General features: G+C 37.9%; 1 protein-coding gene across 5 annotated transcripts in view; it reads left to right on the forward strand.

Annotated features, from left to right (window-relative positions):
* The window catches only part of LOC122548604 (pecanex-like protein 1), a 281,969-nt gene that overhangs the window by 199,813 nt on the left and 62,007 nt on the right, over window positions 1–20,149 (forward strand). For all 5 annotated transcript variants that reach the window (XR_015752841.1, XM_087978544.1, XM_087978548.1 and 2 more), the window contains 4 exons: window positions 4,815–4,923; window positions 9,523–9,652; window positions 11,704–11,762; window positions 14,731–14,946. Coding sequence is in view for 4 of the 5 variants with exons in the window: in XM_087978544.1 (XP_087834670.1) it covers window positions 4,815–4,923; window positions 9,523–9,652; window positions 11,704–11,762; window positions 14,731–14,946 (514 nt within the window). In the remaining variant the exon portion in view is untranslated. The remainder of the gene's footprint in view (window positions 1–4,814; window positions 4,924–9,522; window positions 9,653–11,703; window positions 11,763–14,730; window positions 14,947–20,149) is intronic.

Genomic DNA, 20,149 nt, shown 5'->3' on the forward strand with positions numbered 1-20,149 from the left:
TGCTATATGTTGCAGTTTTTGGTTGTTTGTGAATTTGTAGTTGAAGTTTTAGAAAATTAAAACAGTCTGAAATAGAAACAGAAAATACTGGAAATACACAGCAGATCATCTTTGGAGAGGGAAACATAGTTAGCATCTTAGGTTGATGACTTTCCGTGAGAAGGTCATTATGCAACTGTTGAAGATGTAACATTTTTTAAGCAAGTACAAATAGAGGGGAGAGGAAGTAAAAATTAAAAGGAAAGGTCTGTGATGGGATGGAAGGCACAAGGGAGTTATCGATAAAAAGGGTGGTAAGATAAGGCAAATGTTGATGGTAATGGGACAAATAAGAGACAGATTTAGAGAAAATCCATTAAGTAATTCATTTTCCACACACAAACATATGAATGAGAGCAGGGGTAAGGCCACCTGGCTTCTTGAGTCTGCTCGATAACTCAATAACAACTGCTCAGATTGTAATTTGAATTCCACATTCTTACCTACCTCTGATAATCTTTCAACCGCTTGCTTGCTAAAAATATATTGAGTTCTGCCTTTAAAATATTCAAGGACTTGCTTCCACCTTTTTGAGGAAGGGTATTCCAAAGACTCATGACCTTCTGAGAAAAAAAAGTTCACCTCATCTCTGTCTTAAATAGGGACCACTTGTTTTTAAAGAGAGGCCCTTCATTTAGATTGTCTTACGGAAGAAACATCCTTTCCACATCCACACTTTCTAGACCTTTCAGAACATAGTATGTTTTAATCAAGTCACTTTTTACTTTTATGCACTCCAATGGATACATGTCTAGCCTGTCCAACCTTCCTTACAAGACAACCTGTCCATTACTTGGCATTGGTCTCTGAACTGCTTCCATTGCATTTACACTCCTCATTAAATAAAGAGACCATTACTGTATGCAGTATTTCAGATGTTTCACTAATGCCCTGCATAACTAAAGCATAACCTCACTACTTCTGTATGCAGTTCCCCTCACAATAATTTATTACATTATATTAGTTTTCTCAACTACTTGCTGTACCTGCGTGCAAGCCTTTTGGACATCCAGATCCTTCCGCATCTCAGATAATATCATCTTTCGTATTGTTCTTGTCAAAATGGACAATTGCGCATTTTCTCATATCATAAGCCATTTGCCAGATCTAAAGCCATCCATTAACCTATTTACATCCCTTTGGAGCCTTCTATGTCCTCCTGAAGAAAGATGTAAATCTTGCTTCATAATAATCAAACAATAGTTAGTTGAAAAATTAAAGCGGAATGAGCCTGCCACCTGAAAGTGGGCTCACCCTAGACATTTACACTAAGGTGTAGCAAACCTGCCCTAAATATGTAATCAAGCCCTTCTATGACTCTATATGCAGTGAGTTAGTCCTCTACAGCTGCAATGTCAACAAACACAGCCTTATTTTTGACCTGTGACATGTTCGTGAAAGGAACAGAAAAAAGATCTGCCTTTGAAAATAAGAACTGTTACTTTTCAAGAAAATAGGATTAAGCAACTACTTTATCTGCCTTACATGCAATACGGAGATTAAGATTTTAAAAGGCTACAGCATAGATTTAGTTTGTGATTATGTAATGAAACTAAAAATATCTGTAGACAAAAATTAGACAAAAACTGCATAATTGTTTCCTGGTGACAGGAGCTGTTAGGATAGAATGCATTTAGGACAGCCAACATATTAACATCCTGGTACAGTTTTGTATTTTGCACGTAATTCTGAGTAATTTTGACCCCAACATTGAAAAGAATAATATGTGCAACCAATAAAAATACTGGAATATATGAACAAGAGCAGGCCATTCAGCCCTTCCAACCTGATTTGCCATTCAGTTCGATCCCAGTTGATTTATATCTGTGTTTAATTTATCTTTGTTCTATATCCCCTTGGCATCCTTATGTAACAAAAATCTGTTAAAGTACGTCTTAAAAATTTAAACTAACCCCTAGCATCTACAGCTTTTTGAAAAAGTGCTGAAGTTGTTTGAAGAAGTGCTGCTTCCTGATTTCAATGCAAAGTGTTCTGGTTCTAATTTTAAGATTATGCATCCATGTTTTGGATTTCCTCCACGAGAGGAAATAGTTTGTCCCTATTTATCTTATTAAGTCTTTTAATCATTTTAAAGAGTATATTTAGATAACCCTTCAGCTTTCTAAAGTCGAGGCAATACAAACCAAGTGTATGCAACCTGTCGTAAATTAAGCTCCGATTATGTTGCAATATGAGTTGCAAAGAATCAACACTCAGTTAACTGTCTGAACTAGTTATATTATGGAGATTAGTTGAGAAGATCTACAACAAACAACCTTTAAGAAAGAGTAAATTGGACATTGCTCCTATGCCTCCAGTTAGTTGATAGGGTGAATTAGAATTAGAACTAGAACATTACAGCGCAGTACAAGCCCTTCAGTCCTCTGTGTTGCTCTGACCTGCGAAACCAATCTGAAGCCCATCCATCATACACTATTCCTTTTCAGCCATATGTCTATCCAATGACTACTTAAATGTCTTTAAAGTTGGTGAGTCTACTACTGTTGCAGGCAGGCCGTTCCATGCCCCTACCACTGTCCTATATCTGCACCCCTCAATTTAAAGCTATGGACCCCCCTTGTTCTAGCCATCACCATCAGAGGAAAAAGGCTCTCACTGTCCACCCTGTCTACCCCTCTGATCATCTTATATGTCTCAATTAAGTCATCTCTCAACCTTCTTCTCTCTCACGAATACAGCCTCAAGTTCCTCAGCCTTTCCTCGTAAGACCTCTTTCCATACGAGGCAACATCCCAGTAAGTTGTCACTGAACCCTTTCCAAAGCTTCCACATCCCTCCCATAATGCAGTGACTAGAACTGTATGGAATACTCCAAGTGCGGCTGCACCAGAGTTTTGTATAGCTGCAGCATGACCTCATGGCTCCAAAACTCAATCCATCTACTAATAAAAGCTAACACACCATATGCCTTCTTAACAGCCCTATCAACGTGGGTGGTAACTTTCAGGGAATCTATGTACATGAACACAGAGATCTCTCTGTTCATCTACACTACCAAGAATCTTACCATTAGCCCAGGACTCTGCATCCATGTTACTCCTTCCAAAATGAATCTTTACACTTTTTCATATTAAACTCCATTTGCCACCCCTTAGCCCAGCTCTGCAGATTATCTATGTCCCTCTGTAACCTGCAATATTGGCACTATCCACAACTGTACCAACCTTGGCATCATCCGCAAATTTACTAACCCATCCAGGTCATTTATAAAAATGACAAACAGCAGTGGCCCCAAAACAGATCCTTACGGTACACTACTAGTAACTGAACTCCAGAATGAACATTTCCCATCAACCATCACCCTCTGTCTCTTTCAGTTAGCCAATTTCTGATCCAAACTGCTAAATGACTCTCAATCCCAGGTCTCTGTATTTTCTGCAATAACCTACCGTGGCGAACCTTATCAAATGCCTTGCTGAAATCCAAATACACCACATCAACCGCATTACCCTCATCCACCTGTTTGGTCACCTTCTCAAAGAACTCAATAAGGTTTGTGAGGCACAACCTACTCTTCACAAAACCGTGTTGACTATCCCTAATCAACTTATTCCTTTCCAGATGATTATAAATCCTATCTCTTATAACCGTTTCCAACCAAAGTAAGGCTCACTGGTCTATAATTACCAGTGCTGCCTCTACTCCCCTTCTTGAAGAAGGGGACAACATTTGCTATCCTCCAGTCTTCTGGCACTATTCCTGAAGACAATGATGACATAAAGATCAAAGCCAAAGGCTCTGCAATCTCCTCCCTGGCTTCTCAGAGAATCCTAGGATAAATCCCATCCAGGATTATCTATTTTCACACTTTCCAGAATTGCTAACACCTCCTCCTTGTGAACCTCAATCTCATCTAGTCTAGTAGCCTGTATCTCAGTATTCTCCTCGACAACATTATCTTTTTCTAGTGTGAATATTGATGAAAAATATTCATTTTGCACTTTCCCTATCTCCTCTGATTCCACACACAACTTCCCACTGCGATCCTTGATCGGCCCTAATTTTACTCTAGTCATTCTTTTATTCCTGACATTCCTACAGAAAGCCTTAGGGTTTTCTTGATCCTATCCGCCAATGACTTTTCATGTTCCATCCTGGGTCTTAGTTCTCTCTTTAGGTCTTTCCTGGCTAACTTGTAACTCTCAAGCACTCTAACTGAGCCTTCACGTCTCATCCTAACATAAGCCTCCTTCCTCTTGACAAAAGCTTCAACTTCCTTAGTAAACCATGGCTACCTCGCTCGACAACTTCCTCCCTGTCTGACGGGTACTTATCAAGGAAATTATAATCTTAACAATTTTTAAAATAAAACCACACAAGTTACAAAATTAGCGTAAGCTTTCTAAAAGAAACATATAATGAAATTCAAACCAAGCGGAAGCTGAACAGTTTGGATATTACCTAAGAAATCACAATAGATAAGTGAATCTTACAGAATATTCTGTCATTGAAATTGCACAAGTACCAGATTATCTCAATTTCTCTATGATTGTGCTCAATATTTTAATTTGATTCTATCAATTATCTTATTTAACCCTTGTCTTTTAATTACCGAAATACTTCACTATTTAAAAAATGGTAAAAATGTAAATTCTCCATGTTGTCTTATTGTATTTTTAAATATCACATTTCAGTGTGGATACAGGGAGCACAAGGCAGTTTATGAAGTGCTGCAATGAATTTTAAATGGAAATCCTTCTTGTGTCAGTGATTATGATGTAATCTTGACAAATATTCTTTCTTTTCATGTCTAGCTGTGGGACTTGCTGCTCAAGCTTCAGTTTATTATGACCTACATTGCTCCTTGGCAGATCGCTTGGGGTTCAGCCTTCCATGCTTTTGCACATCCCTTTTCTGTACCTCGTATCCTTTTGAATCTGCTTAATTGAGTTGAAGTGTCTGGATGGAGGCAAGATTATCCCCAAAAAACTGAATATCGGAAGAGGAGCTGTTTACATCAGTATTAAGCAAAACAATTCAGATAAAAATTGCTACCACTTTACTAGTACCGGAAGGTGTTAAAATGTAGCTTGTAGCAGTTTTAAACTCTGTAACACTTCAACAGTAATCAATCATAAAAAGTTGGTCAGAAACGAAACAGTGACTCAAACTTAGCTGAGAATTGATGGTGACTTCAATGGCGCTTGCTATTGTTAATGTGTGGGAAAACCCACAAACCTGTGATGAGAAGAGGTTACATCATGAGGTAAAAGCCGATTTTCGCAGCTTTTGCAAAACTAAAGCAAGTTCACCCTCAAATCCACCCTGAGTTTCATGAAATTGCTAATAATTATCTCATATTTAAAAGCACTAGTACCTTTTTAATGAGCAGATTTATACTTCTGCAATGTCACTTGACCTCCCTGTATGGAATTGAACAGATTAAGTCATGACTTTTCTGCTAAATTGTTGTTTAAAAAGGATTCTAGATATCGGACATTGTAAATGTTTTTTCTTCCTTTTCTGTTTCTGTGCCTTTTCTCTTGGTCTCAATCCAATCCTCCTTTCCCTCTATATATTTTATTCTGTATCTGATTTGATTTTAATACACCTCATGAATGAAGAGTACATGAAAATGTCTGATGGCATGAGATTCATATTGCAGCAAATTCTAGGCTAATAATTCTTCACAATTTGACACAAAGCACTAAAAATAGCTGTCCAACTATGGTTTATTTACTGTGCTTAATTATGCTGTTCTGATAAGACTGATGCTTTAAATGGCACGTGCATGTGCGCACACATGAACCAGAAAAAAGGAAATCAAAACCATTTTATCTGAAATTCTGCATAAGTATTTTCTGTTCAGGTTTGTATACAGAAATGATCCCGTGCTGTAAGAAAGAAGCAGCTTACATTTCAGGATGATATCCAATGGTGATAATGTAATGAAGCTGGGAATCTTATCAGTGCTAGGGATTTAAAATGAATCTGGAGTTCTTCATAAAAATGAGTTTTATATCTGACAAAGAATTGCAGGGTTGTAGGATGCTGACAGCAACACTGAGTTTAGAATTCTGTGCCTATCTAAATTTTTTTTTTAATTTAAAAAATTACAACTTTTGTGCACTGGCTTGAGAGGAAATCATGACTGATAATGTTCTTAGAATTCTTCAAAAAAGTAAGATTCAAGGTAGATCAAATGTAGCCAGTAGTTATAATATTTTTGGTTTTCCAAAAGGTGTTTGCTAAGGTACTTTACGTATGGCTACTTAATAAGATAAGTGTTGGGTGTAGATTATTAATATTTATAGAGGATTTATTAACCAATAGAAGATAGAAACTTTGGATAAAGGAGGGGCATTCTCATCCAGCAATGAGTGGTGTGCCACATGGCTCTGTGCTGGAGCTACAATTATTTAAATATACATTAATGACTGGAATGATAGACATGCATGTACTATCACCAACTTTGCAGATGCACAAAAATAGGTGGAAAGACAAACAGCTAAGATGACACAAGAAGCCTTCAGATGGATATAGACAGGTTAAGAATTTTGGCAAAAATCTGGCAGATAGAATATAATTTGGCAAAGTGAGAGGTTATGCACTTTGATTAAAAAAAAGAAGTACCTGAAAATTAACTAAATGGAGGGAGACTGCAGAAAGTTGCAGCACAGAGGGGTTTGGAGCTGCTTAAGCATGGATTGTAAAAAAGCTAACATTCAAAATACTTTGGTAATACAAGGAAACTTGATAAGGCAAGGAAACTTTCATAGAGCAGAAGGTAATTGAGGAATTTCGCATTCATTACCTGCACCCAGATTCATCAGAAATTGGAGCAGGAATAGGCCCTTCTGTCTCTTGCGCTTCATCTACCATTCTAGTATACTATGGTTAATCTTTTACTTCAACATAATTTTCCTGCACAATCTCCATCTCCCTTGGTTAATTTAATATCTAGAAATCTATTGACCTCTGCCTTGAATATACTGAATGATTTATTATTCATGAGAAAACTCCATGGATTAACCACCTCCTGAAGAAATTCCTCCTTATCTCAGGCCTGAATAGCCTTCCTGAGACTGAATTCATGTGTGTAAAGCATTGATTTCACCACAGACCTTTTATCTTCTTAATTCACGTCAGTAGATCAATTCCATTCATTGTGGGCATTAGTTTTGTAGTCACCTTTATAACAAAAAAAAAAGTTGATCCTTGTCAGTTTGGCTCCATACATAGCATTCTGCCCTCTGAGTCAAAGGGTTTTGGTTGCCAATGCAGCACTGAAGGGCAGCTGCACTGCATAATGTTTTCTCAATACTACCATGCCCATTGTTGGAGGAACAGTATCTACGCATCCATCACTATTAGAGCAGCAATACTGATGAAGCACAGCAATACTGATGAAGCACTGCAATGCTGAAGGATTAGTATTGAGCATGCACTTCAGTGTCAGAGACTCAATGCTGAGGGAGCGCTCTGCTGTCATAAATGTACTAAGTACTAAGACAGCTGTGCACTGTGGAGTACTGAGAGTGTGCACTAATGTCTGAGGGGCACTACTTCGATAGCACTGTAATGTCTGTGAGGCAATACTGAAAGAACGCTTTCAGAAATTCCATTTTAATAAAGAGAAACGAAATTGAGATCCTGCCTGGCTGTTCCAGTACACTGTATAAAGAGGATTAGGGAGTTCCTACAATTGCTGCTGCAATCCAACAGATTAATATATGGTATATTTGGTCATTCATCACATCATCTTTCATTGGATCTTGCTGTGTTATTGCCCTTCACAATCGTGTACTTTAAAACACTAGGCTAACATAAATTAGGTTTAACATAAATGTGGATTCTTTCTTCCTAAAAAGAAATATTAATTAGCTTCAGTCATTTTTTTTTGGTTATAGTTGACCTAACTTATGCTAACATTGGGATGAGATATCTGTTAACATGATGACACAATTCCCAGTCCCGTGATAAATGTGCAATCACACTCCAGATGTCCTACATTATCGCAGAGGCAAGTCAATCTTAAACTGCTGTGAGATTCTTAGCTAGGAGCCATGTCTATTTTCTCCAACCAGCATTTCTAAGTGCACCAAAACTCTGTTTATAGACCAATTAGAATTTTCTACCTTAAAGGAATACTACCCCAACTTTGTTAAAAAATGCAATGTTGTACATTTCAATACAAAATTTTGCCATTATAAATCAATTCATTTTGCAAGGTACTGACAGCTAATATTGCTGGTCAATGAAATATAGAATACTCTACAAATTAAAATAGGTTATGGCAGCAGAGATTTGAATGGGTGATACTTTATAGAGAGTGGAAGAAAAGGGGCCTTAGCCGGGAGATCATTGAACAGTCAGGTCAAGAGGTAAAAAAGACATGGATGAGGAATTCATGCTAGAGGCAGCTTGGAGGCAAGCAATGTTACAAAAATAGAAATGAACAATTTTGGCATTTGCCTACGACTTTAAAATACAGGTCAGGATCAAATAGAATGTTGAGGCTGTGAACAGTCTTGTTCAACCTGATTCACTGACCAGGGAGAGAGATGTAGTCAATAGCAAAGATAAATAGTTTGTAGCAGGGATCAAAAATAATGGCTATGATTTACCAGTGCTTAATGGGAGGAAATTGTGACTCTCCAAATCTGGATGTTGGACAGTGTGACAAATCAGAGACAGTGAGGGACAAGGAGAGATGGTGGAGAGGTAGATCTAGGTGTGGAATTTGATGCCTTTTTGAATTATATTACCGAGGATTAACACGTAAATGTGGAAAGGGAGAGGGTTAAGGATAGAACCTTGGAGAACTTCATGGTAACAGACATGAAAGATCAATTGCTGGAGGAAAGAAACATTTACACAGCACTTTTCAGAACTTTGGAATAGCTCATGCTATTTTTGAAATATTATCACTATTGTAATGTAGGAAACACAGCAGTTAATTAGCACAAAGCAGTGCTCCACAAACAGCAATATAATAAAGATTGGATAATCAGTCTTAGCAATAAGAACAAGTATTGGCCAGATATGAGAACTCCCCTATTGCTTTTCAAAATAGTATCATGGGAAATTGTTCATTCACCTGAGGCCTTGGTTTAATGTCTTAGTTAAAAGATAGCACCTCAATCATTGCAGCACTTCTTCAGTACTATTATTAATAATGTGTCCCTGAATTCTGTGCTCCATTATCTGAAGTGGAGCTTAAGCCCATAACCTTCTAATTCTGAGGCAGGCTTGACTTGTGTAGAAGCTATAACTTTGATTAGAGAAGTCAGAGTTTATAATATAAATCTATACAATAAAACACTCTGCTGACTGACCTTTAAAAGCCCTTAAACTTTAAATTTGGGTCTAAGGTTTCACTAGTAGCCAGTGTGTATATATATCAATCAATGTGTCAGATCACCAGTGTCCCAATCATTTAATTTGTTGACTCGTTTAGTTAAATATCTACATCGCTTGCACAGGAACTGTGAAATCATTTCCTTAACTGCATGACTTTAGATTCGGCTATGCTGTTCATTCAAGCTCTTGTATCTTCACTTTTTTCCACTCCTCTTTCTCCATTCCTTGGTAGTGCCATTTTCATGATGTCCTATGCTAGACCAGTAAAGTTCTGGGAGAGGAATTATAAGTAAGAAGATTTCATTTTGAAAATTGTCTGATTGCTTTGATCAGTTGCAGAAAGTGTCCTTCCTCTCTTCCCCCTTGTCATCATTTGGGCAACTTCACCCCTCACCCAATTCTCTGGTCATGCTGCAAAGTTGGAATTAAGAGCAGTGACGTTGGCAGTGAAGACTACGAATGGACAATTAGTTTAAGACCATCTGAATTCATTCATAAAATCCTACAGCACTGAAGGAAGCCACTTAGTCCATTGTATGTATGTCACCTGTTTGAAAAACTGTCCAACTAGGATACCCCTATTCTTTCCTTTTGTTTAAGTCTTTATCAAATTTTCTTTTAACAGTGACTATTGCATCTGGTTCCACCACACACTCAAGCAGTACATTACAGATCAACATAACCCACTGTGCAAAGAAATTCTGTCCATCTTCCCTCTCGTTCTTTTGCCAATGACCAATTTCTATGTGCCCAATTTATAGATTCACCATCCCATCTGGATGCGTCATAGCATGATATAGCAACTGCTCTTCCCAAGACTGAAAGAAGCTACAGAGAGTTGCACACACAGCCCAGTCCATCACATAAACCAGCTTCCCATACATTGACTTCATCTACACTTTTTGCTGCATCAGAAAAGTGACCAACATAATCGAAGACCCCACACGTACTCTCTTCCACCTTCTCCTGTTGGGCAGAAGGTATAAAAGTTTTTATACATGTACAAACAGCTTCTTCCCTGAATAGACTTTTGAACAGACGACTTTAATGTTAATGTTGATCTCTCTCTGCACCTTCTCGGCAGCTATAACATTGTATCCTGCACTCTGCTCTGTTACCATGATGCACGAGTATAGTACGAGCTGTCTGTAAAGCATATATGACAACACTTTTCACTTTTCCTTAATACATGTGACAGTAATAAATCAAATCCAATCAAATCAAATGTTCTCTAGATTTCAACCCAAGGAAAATTATTTATCTTTATTTGCTCTATCATACACTCTCACTTTCCTAAAATATTACAATATATGTTGTGATTATGTTTGGTATGGTTGACATTGTAATTCCTCAATTATTTTAGAAATTTTGAAAGAAGATTTAACCCTTTCACTCTTGTGCAGACAGTAGGAAAATCCGTTTAAGTTTAACATATTACATTGTATATCTCCAATGCATTACAACATGTAAAACCTATCAATCCCAGGTTCCGTTCTCAGTTTACATTGAGATGACTAACCTGAACCTAGGTAATGACTGTGAGACTAGGTAATGACTTCGTGACTAAAGCGAGATGTGGGAAATTAACATTGGTTCCTATTCCCAAATGCTTTTTTTCAGTGATTATTGAAGATGCACATGTACACAATTCAGGAAAAAATGAGTTTGGGTTTGACTGTGATAAATAGTATGCCAATTCTTGCTGTTGAAAATGAAGATTGAGTTCTGGATGTGACGTACTGCAGAAATGGCTAGAGAAATCATCCCATGTCAAGTAGTCAACAACTGCAGGAGAGAAGGAGAAAGGAGAAAACAAAAGTACGGGGAAACTGTCAGTGTGATAGCGACCAAATTTGAAATGTCAGTTAAAATTGTTTGATAATCCCCTCTTTGCCTGCATTTTAATGACAAATAAAACTTGGAAACAAAGTTTGTGGTGAAAATGCATCTATAAATTATTAAGAATCTGCAAGCACCCCTCTAAAACTTTAGCTTGTACATTTCTGAGATCATGTATACAATGGGAACTCCATTTGGAAACTGTCATGTTGTAATTACACTCTCCTACCAATGGAGACGATGCAACAGGTTCTAATTATAGCATTAAATGACAGGAAGTTCCAATCATAGGTATGAAAGCAGAATTACAAATGAAAATACGTAAAGGACAAAATATATGGTTTTAAAATATACCTGAATTATGTCTCTTTGTATTGGTCCAGTTATTCTTGGAGCTGTCCCTCTTCATCTGTACACTTAGTTATCACACTGTGATCAATAAAATGTACAGTCAACAGGTAATTTTCAAAGTTTATAAAATTGTTTATGGCTTTTTTTCAGCACCAAACGGGTGGATCATTCAAATACGAGACTGGATTCACAGATAAACAGAAGTACTGGTAAGAAGAAAATATAGTACAACTGCAGTTAGCTTCCCTTGGCATCGTAATGCAGACTTTGATATGATGGGTTTGGCTAGCCCCTAAAAATATAATCACAGCAAGAATGAAATGTTCCTGTGAATTCTGTGCTCCTTGAGGTGAGAGATGCTGTTTCAGAAAGTGTCAATCTTAATGCATTCTGAGATTAATTTCAGATAAAACTCTTTCTGTTCTCTTTCAATAATGAGTCCCAGCCCTAATTCAAAAGTGGCTACTTTCTGCATCATAGAATGATATGGCTCTGAGAAGGCCATTCAGCCATTATGCATATATTAACTCTTTGAGAGAGCTATCCAATTGTGTTTACTTACCTCTCTTCGTCCATAGCCTTGCAGATTTGTTAAAAAGATTTTTTTTTAGTAAATTCCCCATTGAAAATTCTGTTGGATCTACTTCTATCACCCTTTCGAGCAATCTATTCCAGGTCATGATAATCTGCTGTGTTGGATTTTCCTGCCAATTACTTTTAATATCTACCCTCTACTTAATGACCCTCCTGCCAGTTGGAAAGTTTCTTCCCATCTATTCTACCAAAACCATTAATATTTCTGAATACCTCTACTAAATCTCCTCTGAATCTCTTTTCAAGGTAAAGGAAGCAAGCCCAGCATCTCCAGTTTCTCTACACCACCTAGAAGTCCTGGTTCTGGCATTATACAACTCCTTTGCACCCTCCCCATCACCTTTACTATCCGTTCAAAAGTGTGATGCTTAAATTGAACACAAAGGTCTAACTGAGGCCAAACAGTGTTTTATAAGGATGTTTCCAATGTGACCTGTTTCATTTCCCACTCGAATTATCTTGTGGTCTTTGAGATATTGTCTCATTCCCCCCTCAGTTGAAGCAAAACACTCGGAGGTAGAGTAATTTTGCCTCCTTCACCTTTATTCTGGGCCCTGTAGGGAGGGAGAATGATTCCCCCATGTGCACAAGGACATGGGTTCTCTCTCAAACGGCAGTTTCTTAATGAATTATATAGTCATTTTACAGGGAAGAGCATCCAGATAAGGCAAATACAGATTGATTGGGTGACCGTTACAATCAGCAAGTGTCAATAGTAAAGATTAAACCATCTGCTGTGAATATTCTTAACCTTAGCTGGCTTCACATATGATACTTTTCACCTTGTTAAACTGACATTATATACTGAATGCTTCCAATATTGTTAAATGGCTCTACGTAATGAATGCTTTTCCGCCTTGTTAACCTGTTACCCTTGCCTCCAGCACCCCATTGTTAACTGCAAGTTCTTGTCTGATCTGAGCCATGTTCAGCTGAATCTCTTGTTTCACAAAACTCAAAACTTACTCTTTTTCAACCTGCTTATACCTAATACACATTATCAGCGAAAGACTTCCAGAATGTCACAATGTCACTCCTCTCCACTAGAGGAGTTGCAGTCCTGCTGGCTGCAGGTTCTAATTATAGGATAACAGATATAGATAGGGATTTCCTTTTTTTTAATAGAGCATGTTAAATGGAAAAGCTAAAAGTTCAGAATGTGAGATTTTATATTTTTATATACAGTAGCCATGACAGAAGCAAGGCTTCATGACTGATTGTTAGTGAAAGTGACAGTGTTTATTACTTCCATTCTTCTGAGAGATGGGATGTTGATTTGCTAAAGGGGACACTTTTTCCCCATCTAGGGACAAAGTACTACTTTAGGAATTTGCTGGCCAATCTGATCAACAGCTATGTAGTCCCACCATTGCCACCTTCATTCATTGCTGGGATTACAGCCAGTCCCCAAAGAAATGAGCTGATGGAGGCTGGACTGAAGATAAATCCAAGCTATTGGCAAGGCCTTGTTGGCAGACACCAATGAGAAGAAAGAGTGAGGGGTTAGAGCAGTTGGATTTTAGAGGCTGTGACTTTGGAGGGGTCCCTCTGAAGGACACAAATGACTGTCGACAAAGGAGGTCTCCGCTCTCTTGTCCAACAACAACTTATTCAGCTGAAGTGATTGGGCTACCCGCATGGCATGGATTCTCCCCTGCTATGGGTAAAATCGCAATGGTAGCAGGTTGAGGCTGTGAGCTGGTGATTAATTTGCCACTTAAGAACCCCAATTGGCCCAAGAATGGGTACGGAGCTCCCTATGAAAGAGGAGACAGGTCAGGGAGGGTGAGTAAGCAGCAGGCAGGTTTTGTACTATGAATCTGTTGTTGAGGGACCATATTCGAATCTCAGAGTATTATGTATAATTGTATTTCTCTACAATATATGATAAAAAAAAATTACAAGAATGATTCCAGAACTGAAAGATTATACTTACCAGGAATGACTGAACAGATTGGAGCTATTTACTCCCAAAAAAGGAAGGTTGAGAAGCCAGCTGATAGGGTAAACACAGAGAAAATGTTTCTGCTTCTGCAGGAGGCTGAACTTAGAGCCTATAGTGATAAGGTGCTCACTAATAAATCCAATTGGGAATTCATGAGATATGCCTTTACCAAGAGAGTGATAGAAATGTGAAATTTGGACTTTGACGTATTTGAAGTAAAAAGCATTAATATATTTATGGGACGCGGGAGAAGTATATGAGGGAGAGAAGAATAAAAGATATGATAAGAAGAAAGGAAATAAGGTGAACGAAGGCTCATATGTAACATTAACACCAACATGGAATGGTTGGGCTAAATGTCTAATTTCTGAGCTGTATGTTCCTAAGTAAATAAAGTAAATATCTTATGTGGGTTTTAAGGTGAAAGGTTGGTAAAGATAACACAGTCTATTCACCTCCAGAATTTCTGCTGTTCAGTTGCCAGCTAATGCACTGAGCAGATAAGTTGTATATGCACAAATATTAGCCAATAATAAGCATTGTTCAACATGTTTACAACATGGTTCAGTGACATTATTTATTCTATTTAAACCCCAGGCTTGAAAATTAATTCTTCCATTTGGTGTTTGCACATCCAGGGGCTGACGATAACAATTTAAACTCCATCTTCTACGAGCACTTAACAAGGTCGCTGCAGCAGAGCTTGTGTGGTGACTTGATCCTGGGTCGCTGGGGAAGCTACAGCACGGGTGACTGCTTCATCTTAGCCTCAGATTACCTCAATGCCCTTGTTCATTTGGTAGAAATTGGCAACGGCCTTGTAACTTTTCAGCTCAGAGGACTTGAGTTCAGAGGTAAGCTCCAGTCTTCGTAAAATCAGAGTAGGATTGTATAGGCAAATTGAGGCTTGTTGACACATGTAGTAGACTTAGGAGGAACAGACAATTAAATAGAGATCAGTTGCTTTGATATGATTTTTACAACTGGTGGGGAGGGATGAATTGGTACCCTACTTTTCAAACTTCTTTGCTGACACAACAAAAATTAAATGTTCATTTTAGTATGAGGCTATGCATCACTCAAATTAAAATTTATTTAATTAGTTCACCAGAATAAATTGGGAGATAATTTCAAAGTTCGATTGCATGAAAGAAGGTGCAATTTTATTGCTAACCCTGAGAAAAATAATAACATAATAACATCAAACACACAAATACAAGTACAATCTTAAAAAGGGATAGTATTCAATACAAACAGAAGATAAAAGAATATGCATTTTAAAGTCTTTAGGGTGTTACTGAGGTACCATGTTTTAACCTGTTGGTTAGGGATTTTCTGGATCTGTAGCAGCCATGAATATTGCGGATATAATCCATTATCTGGTAATTCACCTTGCTGTGTACAAACTATTTATAGTATTGTTACATTCCAGTAGAATTTACTAGAATTTAGACTTGATTATTAAGCACTTTGCTATGTCCTGAAGCTATGACAGGCTCAATCTAAATGCAATTCTTTAATTGCCTTTACATAAACATTCAATTATTTTTATGGATGACTATATTTTGAATTATGTTAATATTCTGCAGACATCTGCACTAGTAGCCATAAAAAATCCCATGCTACCAACCTCAAGCTGTCACTGAGACTGCCTTGCCTTCGGTTTAATTATCACATTGTGTTTTAATGGTAAAATTCATGATTTCATTGCTGCTGAATTGAAAGGTAAATATTGGATGTCTTTCCAAACATTTTTATGCCATATTTTATTCTGTGTTTACATATTTAATTATTTTTTTGTCATATTTTTGTGATACAGATTAGTAGAGAATAAGATGAGTAGAGAATTAGATTGAATGTTCCAATTTGGTACCTACATTACATAGTCCTTAATGTTGGATTTTAGCAGTTTGAACATTTGTTACCTTATTTATTTATGGTTTGGCAGGAGTATGAGGAATAAAAATTAATCCAAAGATACAAATAAGAATGGAATGGTTCTAAATCAGATATGTGTGGTTTTGTGAATTCTTTAGCATTTAAGTGCATCTGTAATTAGCAATTTCAGACAAGTTACTTCAGACAAGTATATGCCACCTCTTTCTGCAAGTAGTACTGGATGAGGTTGTTTGGGGTAGTTTGCTGCAACCATTCCCCTTTGTCTTTACTTTGCCTTGGACCTTTTTAGTAATACAGAATACACCATTATAGATTATCTACAGAAGAGTCACTGTTCTTAGATAACAAGAAGCTTTGTTGCATAACGGCATTTAGTACCACTACATTTGGTCAGGCATAACTACTAGGACCTTATGGAGCTGGTACAGATACATCTGCTCCCTCTGAAGGCTACAGTAGAACTCCTTGTGTCCATCCATATTGTGTGTATGACATCAATGGAATGGGTGGAGCAGATATAACATGAACATTAACCCCTTCAGAACCATTACCTTCTGCAAAAAATATGATGTGCGTTGGAAAGACTGGGAGTTGATCTAAACACGTCACTCGTGTATAGCTGGTGATAGGGATTAGGTTGCCTGGGAGAGAATGCTCCCCAGTCTTCACTGGGGGGATGATGGTTGACCTGCTGTAGCAAGCATTGATAGTGAATCATGTCCCCAAAACTGTATTTGATATGACACATGTACAGACACCGCCACAAGTGAATTGAATTTGTGGCGATTGATTAATGTTGTTATTTCGATTTTCACTGGTTGCAGTTGGCATGAACATAAATTTGTACACACAGACAAGAATATGGATATGAATTCAGGCACAATAGTATTCAAATTGCTCACAGTGACAGTATCAAAAGCTATAGAAGCATCAAAATTGAGCAAACAGGAGTAAGCTATCAAAACTGTTTAATCGGTCAAGAAGCTTTTAAACACTGAAAAAACAATCTGGATTCAATCAGACAAAACAGTCTTTGTTGTAGAAACCATTATATAAAAATAAAAGAAAAAATTGCATTTATAGGAGTTACAAAAAATACTTGCAGTAACCTAGGGCAATGAAAGAGATAGGATTGATAATAATTTAATGATGACTGTTTGGGAGAGGATCTGGGAAACCTTGACAGAAATGATTAGTGCCTTACTCCTGTATGTGTAATTTGCACTAAATAGAGTTGTCATCGTTTGAGAAATATCATGTGTGACATTTTAAAAGACCATTATAAAACACCAAAGACATGGCATGAGAATCCTGTGTAATCAGCTTAATGGTCATTCATCGCATTTGCAGTTTGTGGGATCTTGCTGTGTGGATATTGTATTTACCAGAACTCCAATGGTTGGAGACTCACAATTAATTAATTAATGTAAGCACTTTTGGATTTTTTTGAGAAGGCGATAAGGTGCTATATCCATTTAATTGTTATTTTTATATGTTAGATTGCAATAAATTTTAGGAGAAGAAATTGCAGCTCAGTGGTTAACATTGCTGCCCCACAGCGCCAGGGACCCTGGTTCAATTCCAGCATCAGGCAACTGTTTGTGTGGAGTTTGCACGTTCTCCCTGTGTCTGCGTGGGTTTCCTCCGGGTATTCCGGTTTCCTCCCATAATCCAAAGATGTGCAGGTTAAATGAATTGGCCATGATAAATTGTCCATAGGGTTCAGGAGTGTGTAGGTAAGGTGCAATAGTAAGGAGTAAATGTAGAATAATAGGGTAGGGGAATGGTTCTGGATGGGTGACTCTTCGGAGGGTCGGTGTGGACTTGTTGGGCCAAATGGCCTGTGTCCACGTTGTAGGGATTCTACAAAGAAATGTGTTCCACTATTAACCAGAATTTCAAATTACACTGTGACAAGTAACATACCAACATAGAAAGTAAGAACAAGATTAGACCATTCAGCCCTTCTATTCTGTTCTGCCATTCAGTATGATCATGACTGAACATCCTACTCAGTACCTTTTTCCAACTTTTGCCCCCTTACTCTTTGATCCCTTTAGCCCTGAGAACCATACCTGTCTCTTTCTTAAAAACAAAATCCATGTTTTGCCCTCAATAGCTTTGTGTGGCAGAAAATTCCACAGGCTCATCATGCTCTGGGTGAAGAAAATTCTCCTCATCTCAGTCCTAAATGGTCCATCCTGAAGACTGTGACCTCTGGTTCTAGACTCCTCACTCATCAGGAAAATCCTTCCTGCCTCTACCCTACCTAGTCCTGTTAGAATTTTATAGGCTTCTGTGAGATCCCTCCTTTTTTTCTAACCTCCAATGCAAATAGTCTTACTCGATCTATTATCTCTTCATATATCAGTCCTACTATCCCAGGAATCAGTCTAGTAAGTCTTTGTTATACTCCCTGCATAGCTAGAGCATCTTTCCTGAGATAAAGAAGTCAAAACTGCACACCCTAATCCAGCTGTGGTCTCACCAAGGCCTGTATGATTGCAGCAAGACATCCCTGCTCTTGTCCTCGAATTCTCTTGTTATGAAGGCCAACACACCATTTGCCTCCTGCGCCTGTACACATCCTTTCAGCAACTGGTGTACAAGTAAACCCAAGTCTCAATGCACTTCTCCCTTTCTCAATCTGTCACCATTTGGATAATAATCTGCCTTCGTCATTTTGCTATCGAAGTGGATAATGTCATATTTATCCATATTATACTTGATCTGCCATGTATTTGCCCAGTCACTCAGTGAATGGCTGTGGTCTAAGCACTGATTCTTGTAGTATCCTAGTGGTCACTGGCTGCCACTCAGAAAATAACCAGTTTATTCCTGGGCTTTATTTCCTGTCCACCACCCAGACCTTATGCATGTCAGTACACTACCCCCGATTCCATGCAGTTAATTTCATTTGCTAATCTCTTAAGTGGGACCTCATCTAATGCCTTCCAAAAGTCCAAGTAAGCCACATCCACTGATTCCCCCTTGTCAACACTACTAGTTACATCCTTGAAGAATTTCAGTAAATTTGTCAAGCATGACTTCCCTTTTTCAAATCCATGTTGACTGTCTAATCCTGTCACTGTTTTCTTAGTACACTGGTATTAAATATTTTATTATTAACACTATTATTATTACATAAGTAACAAATTCAAAATACGTGGTGCATATATTATGACATATATTGTTGAATTTACTTCCAAGAAATTTACAATATGGGCAACACAATGGCGAAGTGGTTAGTACTGCTACCTCACAGCGATAGGGACCTAGATTCAATTCAGCCTCGAGCGAATGTGCAAACTCCACATAGACAGTCAGTCTGTGTCTGAGTGGGTTTACTCTGGGTGCTCTTCCCACAGTCAAAAGATGTGCAAGATATGTGGATTGGCCATGCTAAATGGTCCATAGTGTCGCAGGATATGTAGGTGGATTAGCCATGATAAAAATGCGGAGCTTCAGAGTTATGGTAGGGACTGGGTTTGGCTGAGTTGCTGTTCGGAGGACCGATGCAGACTCGATGGGCTGAATGGCTTCTTTCCATACTGTAGGCATTCTACAATTCTTTATATTTATATATTACTGCCAATGACCGTTGACCAAAAAATCTATTACATAGGGACATATTAAATTTTAATTGCAATATTTTTTTAAAAAGTTCAGTCATAATTTGACCACAGATGTAAATTCAGTGGCTACCTGGAGAGAGAGAATCTAGAATGTTACACCTGCCAAGGTTTCAAAGAAGTTTCAAAGAAGTTTCAAAGCACTCCAACTAAATTTGAGATCTCCATGGAATATCTTAGACTTCAAACATGATGGTTTAAAAAAAAACAGCATTCTGGGCAAAATATATAATTGAATTTCCCCCTTTCAAGAAACAGGGATTGAAGTTGAGCTTCTACCCTGTTCTGTGTGCGTTAGTGGTTTGACATCCTGGTGTGTGAACTACTGGGTTGTGAGGTTGCAACTCTGAGAACATCCATTTTAATACCTGTGCACCAGAAGTAAAGAAAAGGGAAAAGACTGTCTCACTCTGTGACAAATATCTTTTCTAATAATCTACAAATCCAAGAGTCTCAAAAGTGACTATTCAACTACACGTTAATACGACTGATAACATTCACTGCAACAATTGCAATATTTAACCGT

Source organism: Chiloscyllium plagiosum, unplaced genomic scaffold, assembly GCF_037043375.1.
Source record: "Chiloscyllium plagiosum isolate Xiang-an unplaced genomic scaffold, Cpla_swu_hap1 HiC_scaffold_3, whole genome shotgun sequence".
Taxonomy (NCBI): domain Eukaryota; kingdom Metazoa; phylum Chordata; class Chondrichthyes; order Orectolobiformes; family Hemiscylliidae; genus Chiloscyllium; species Chiloscyllium plagiosum.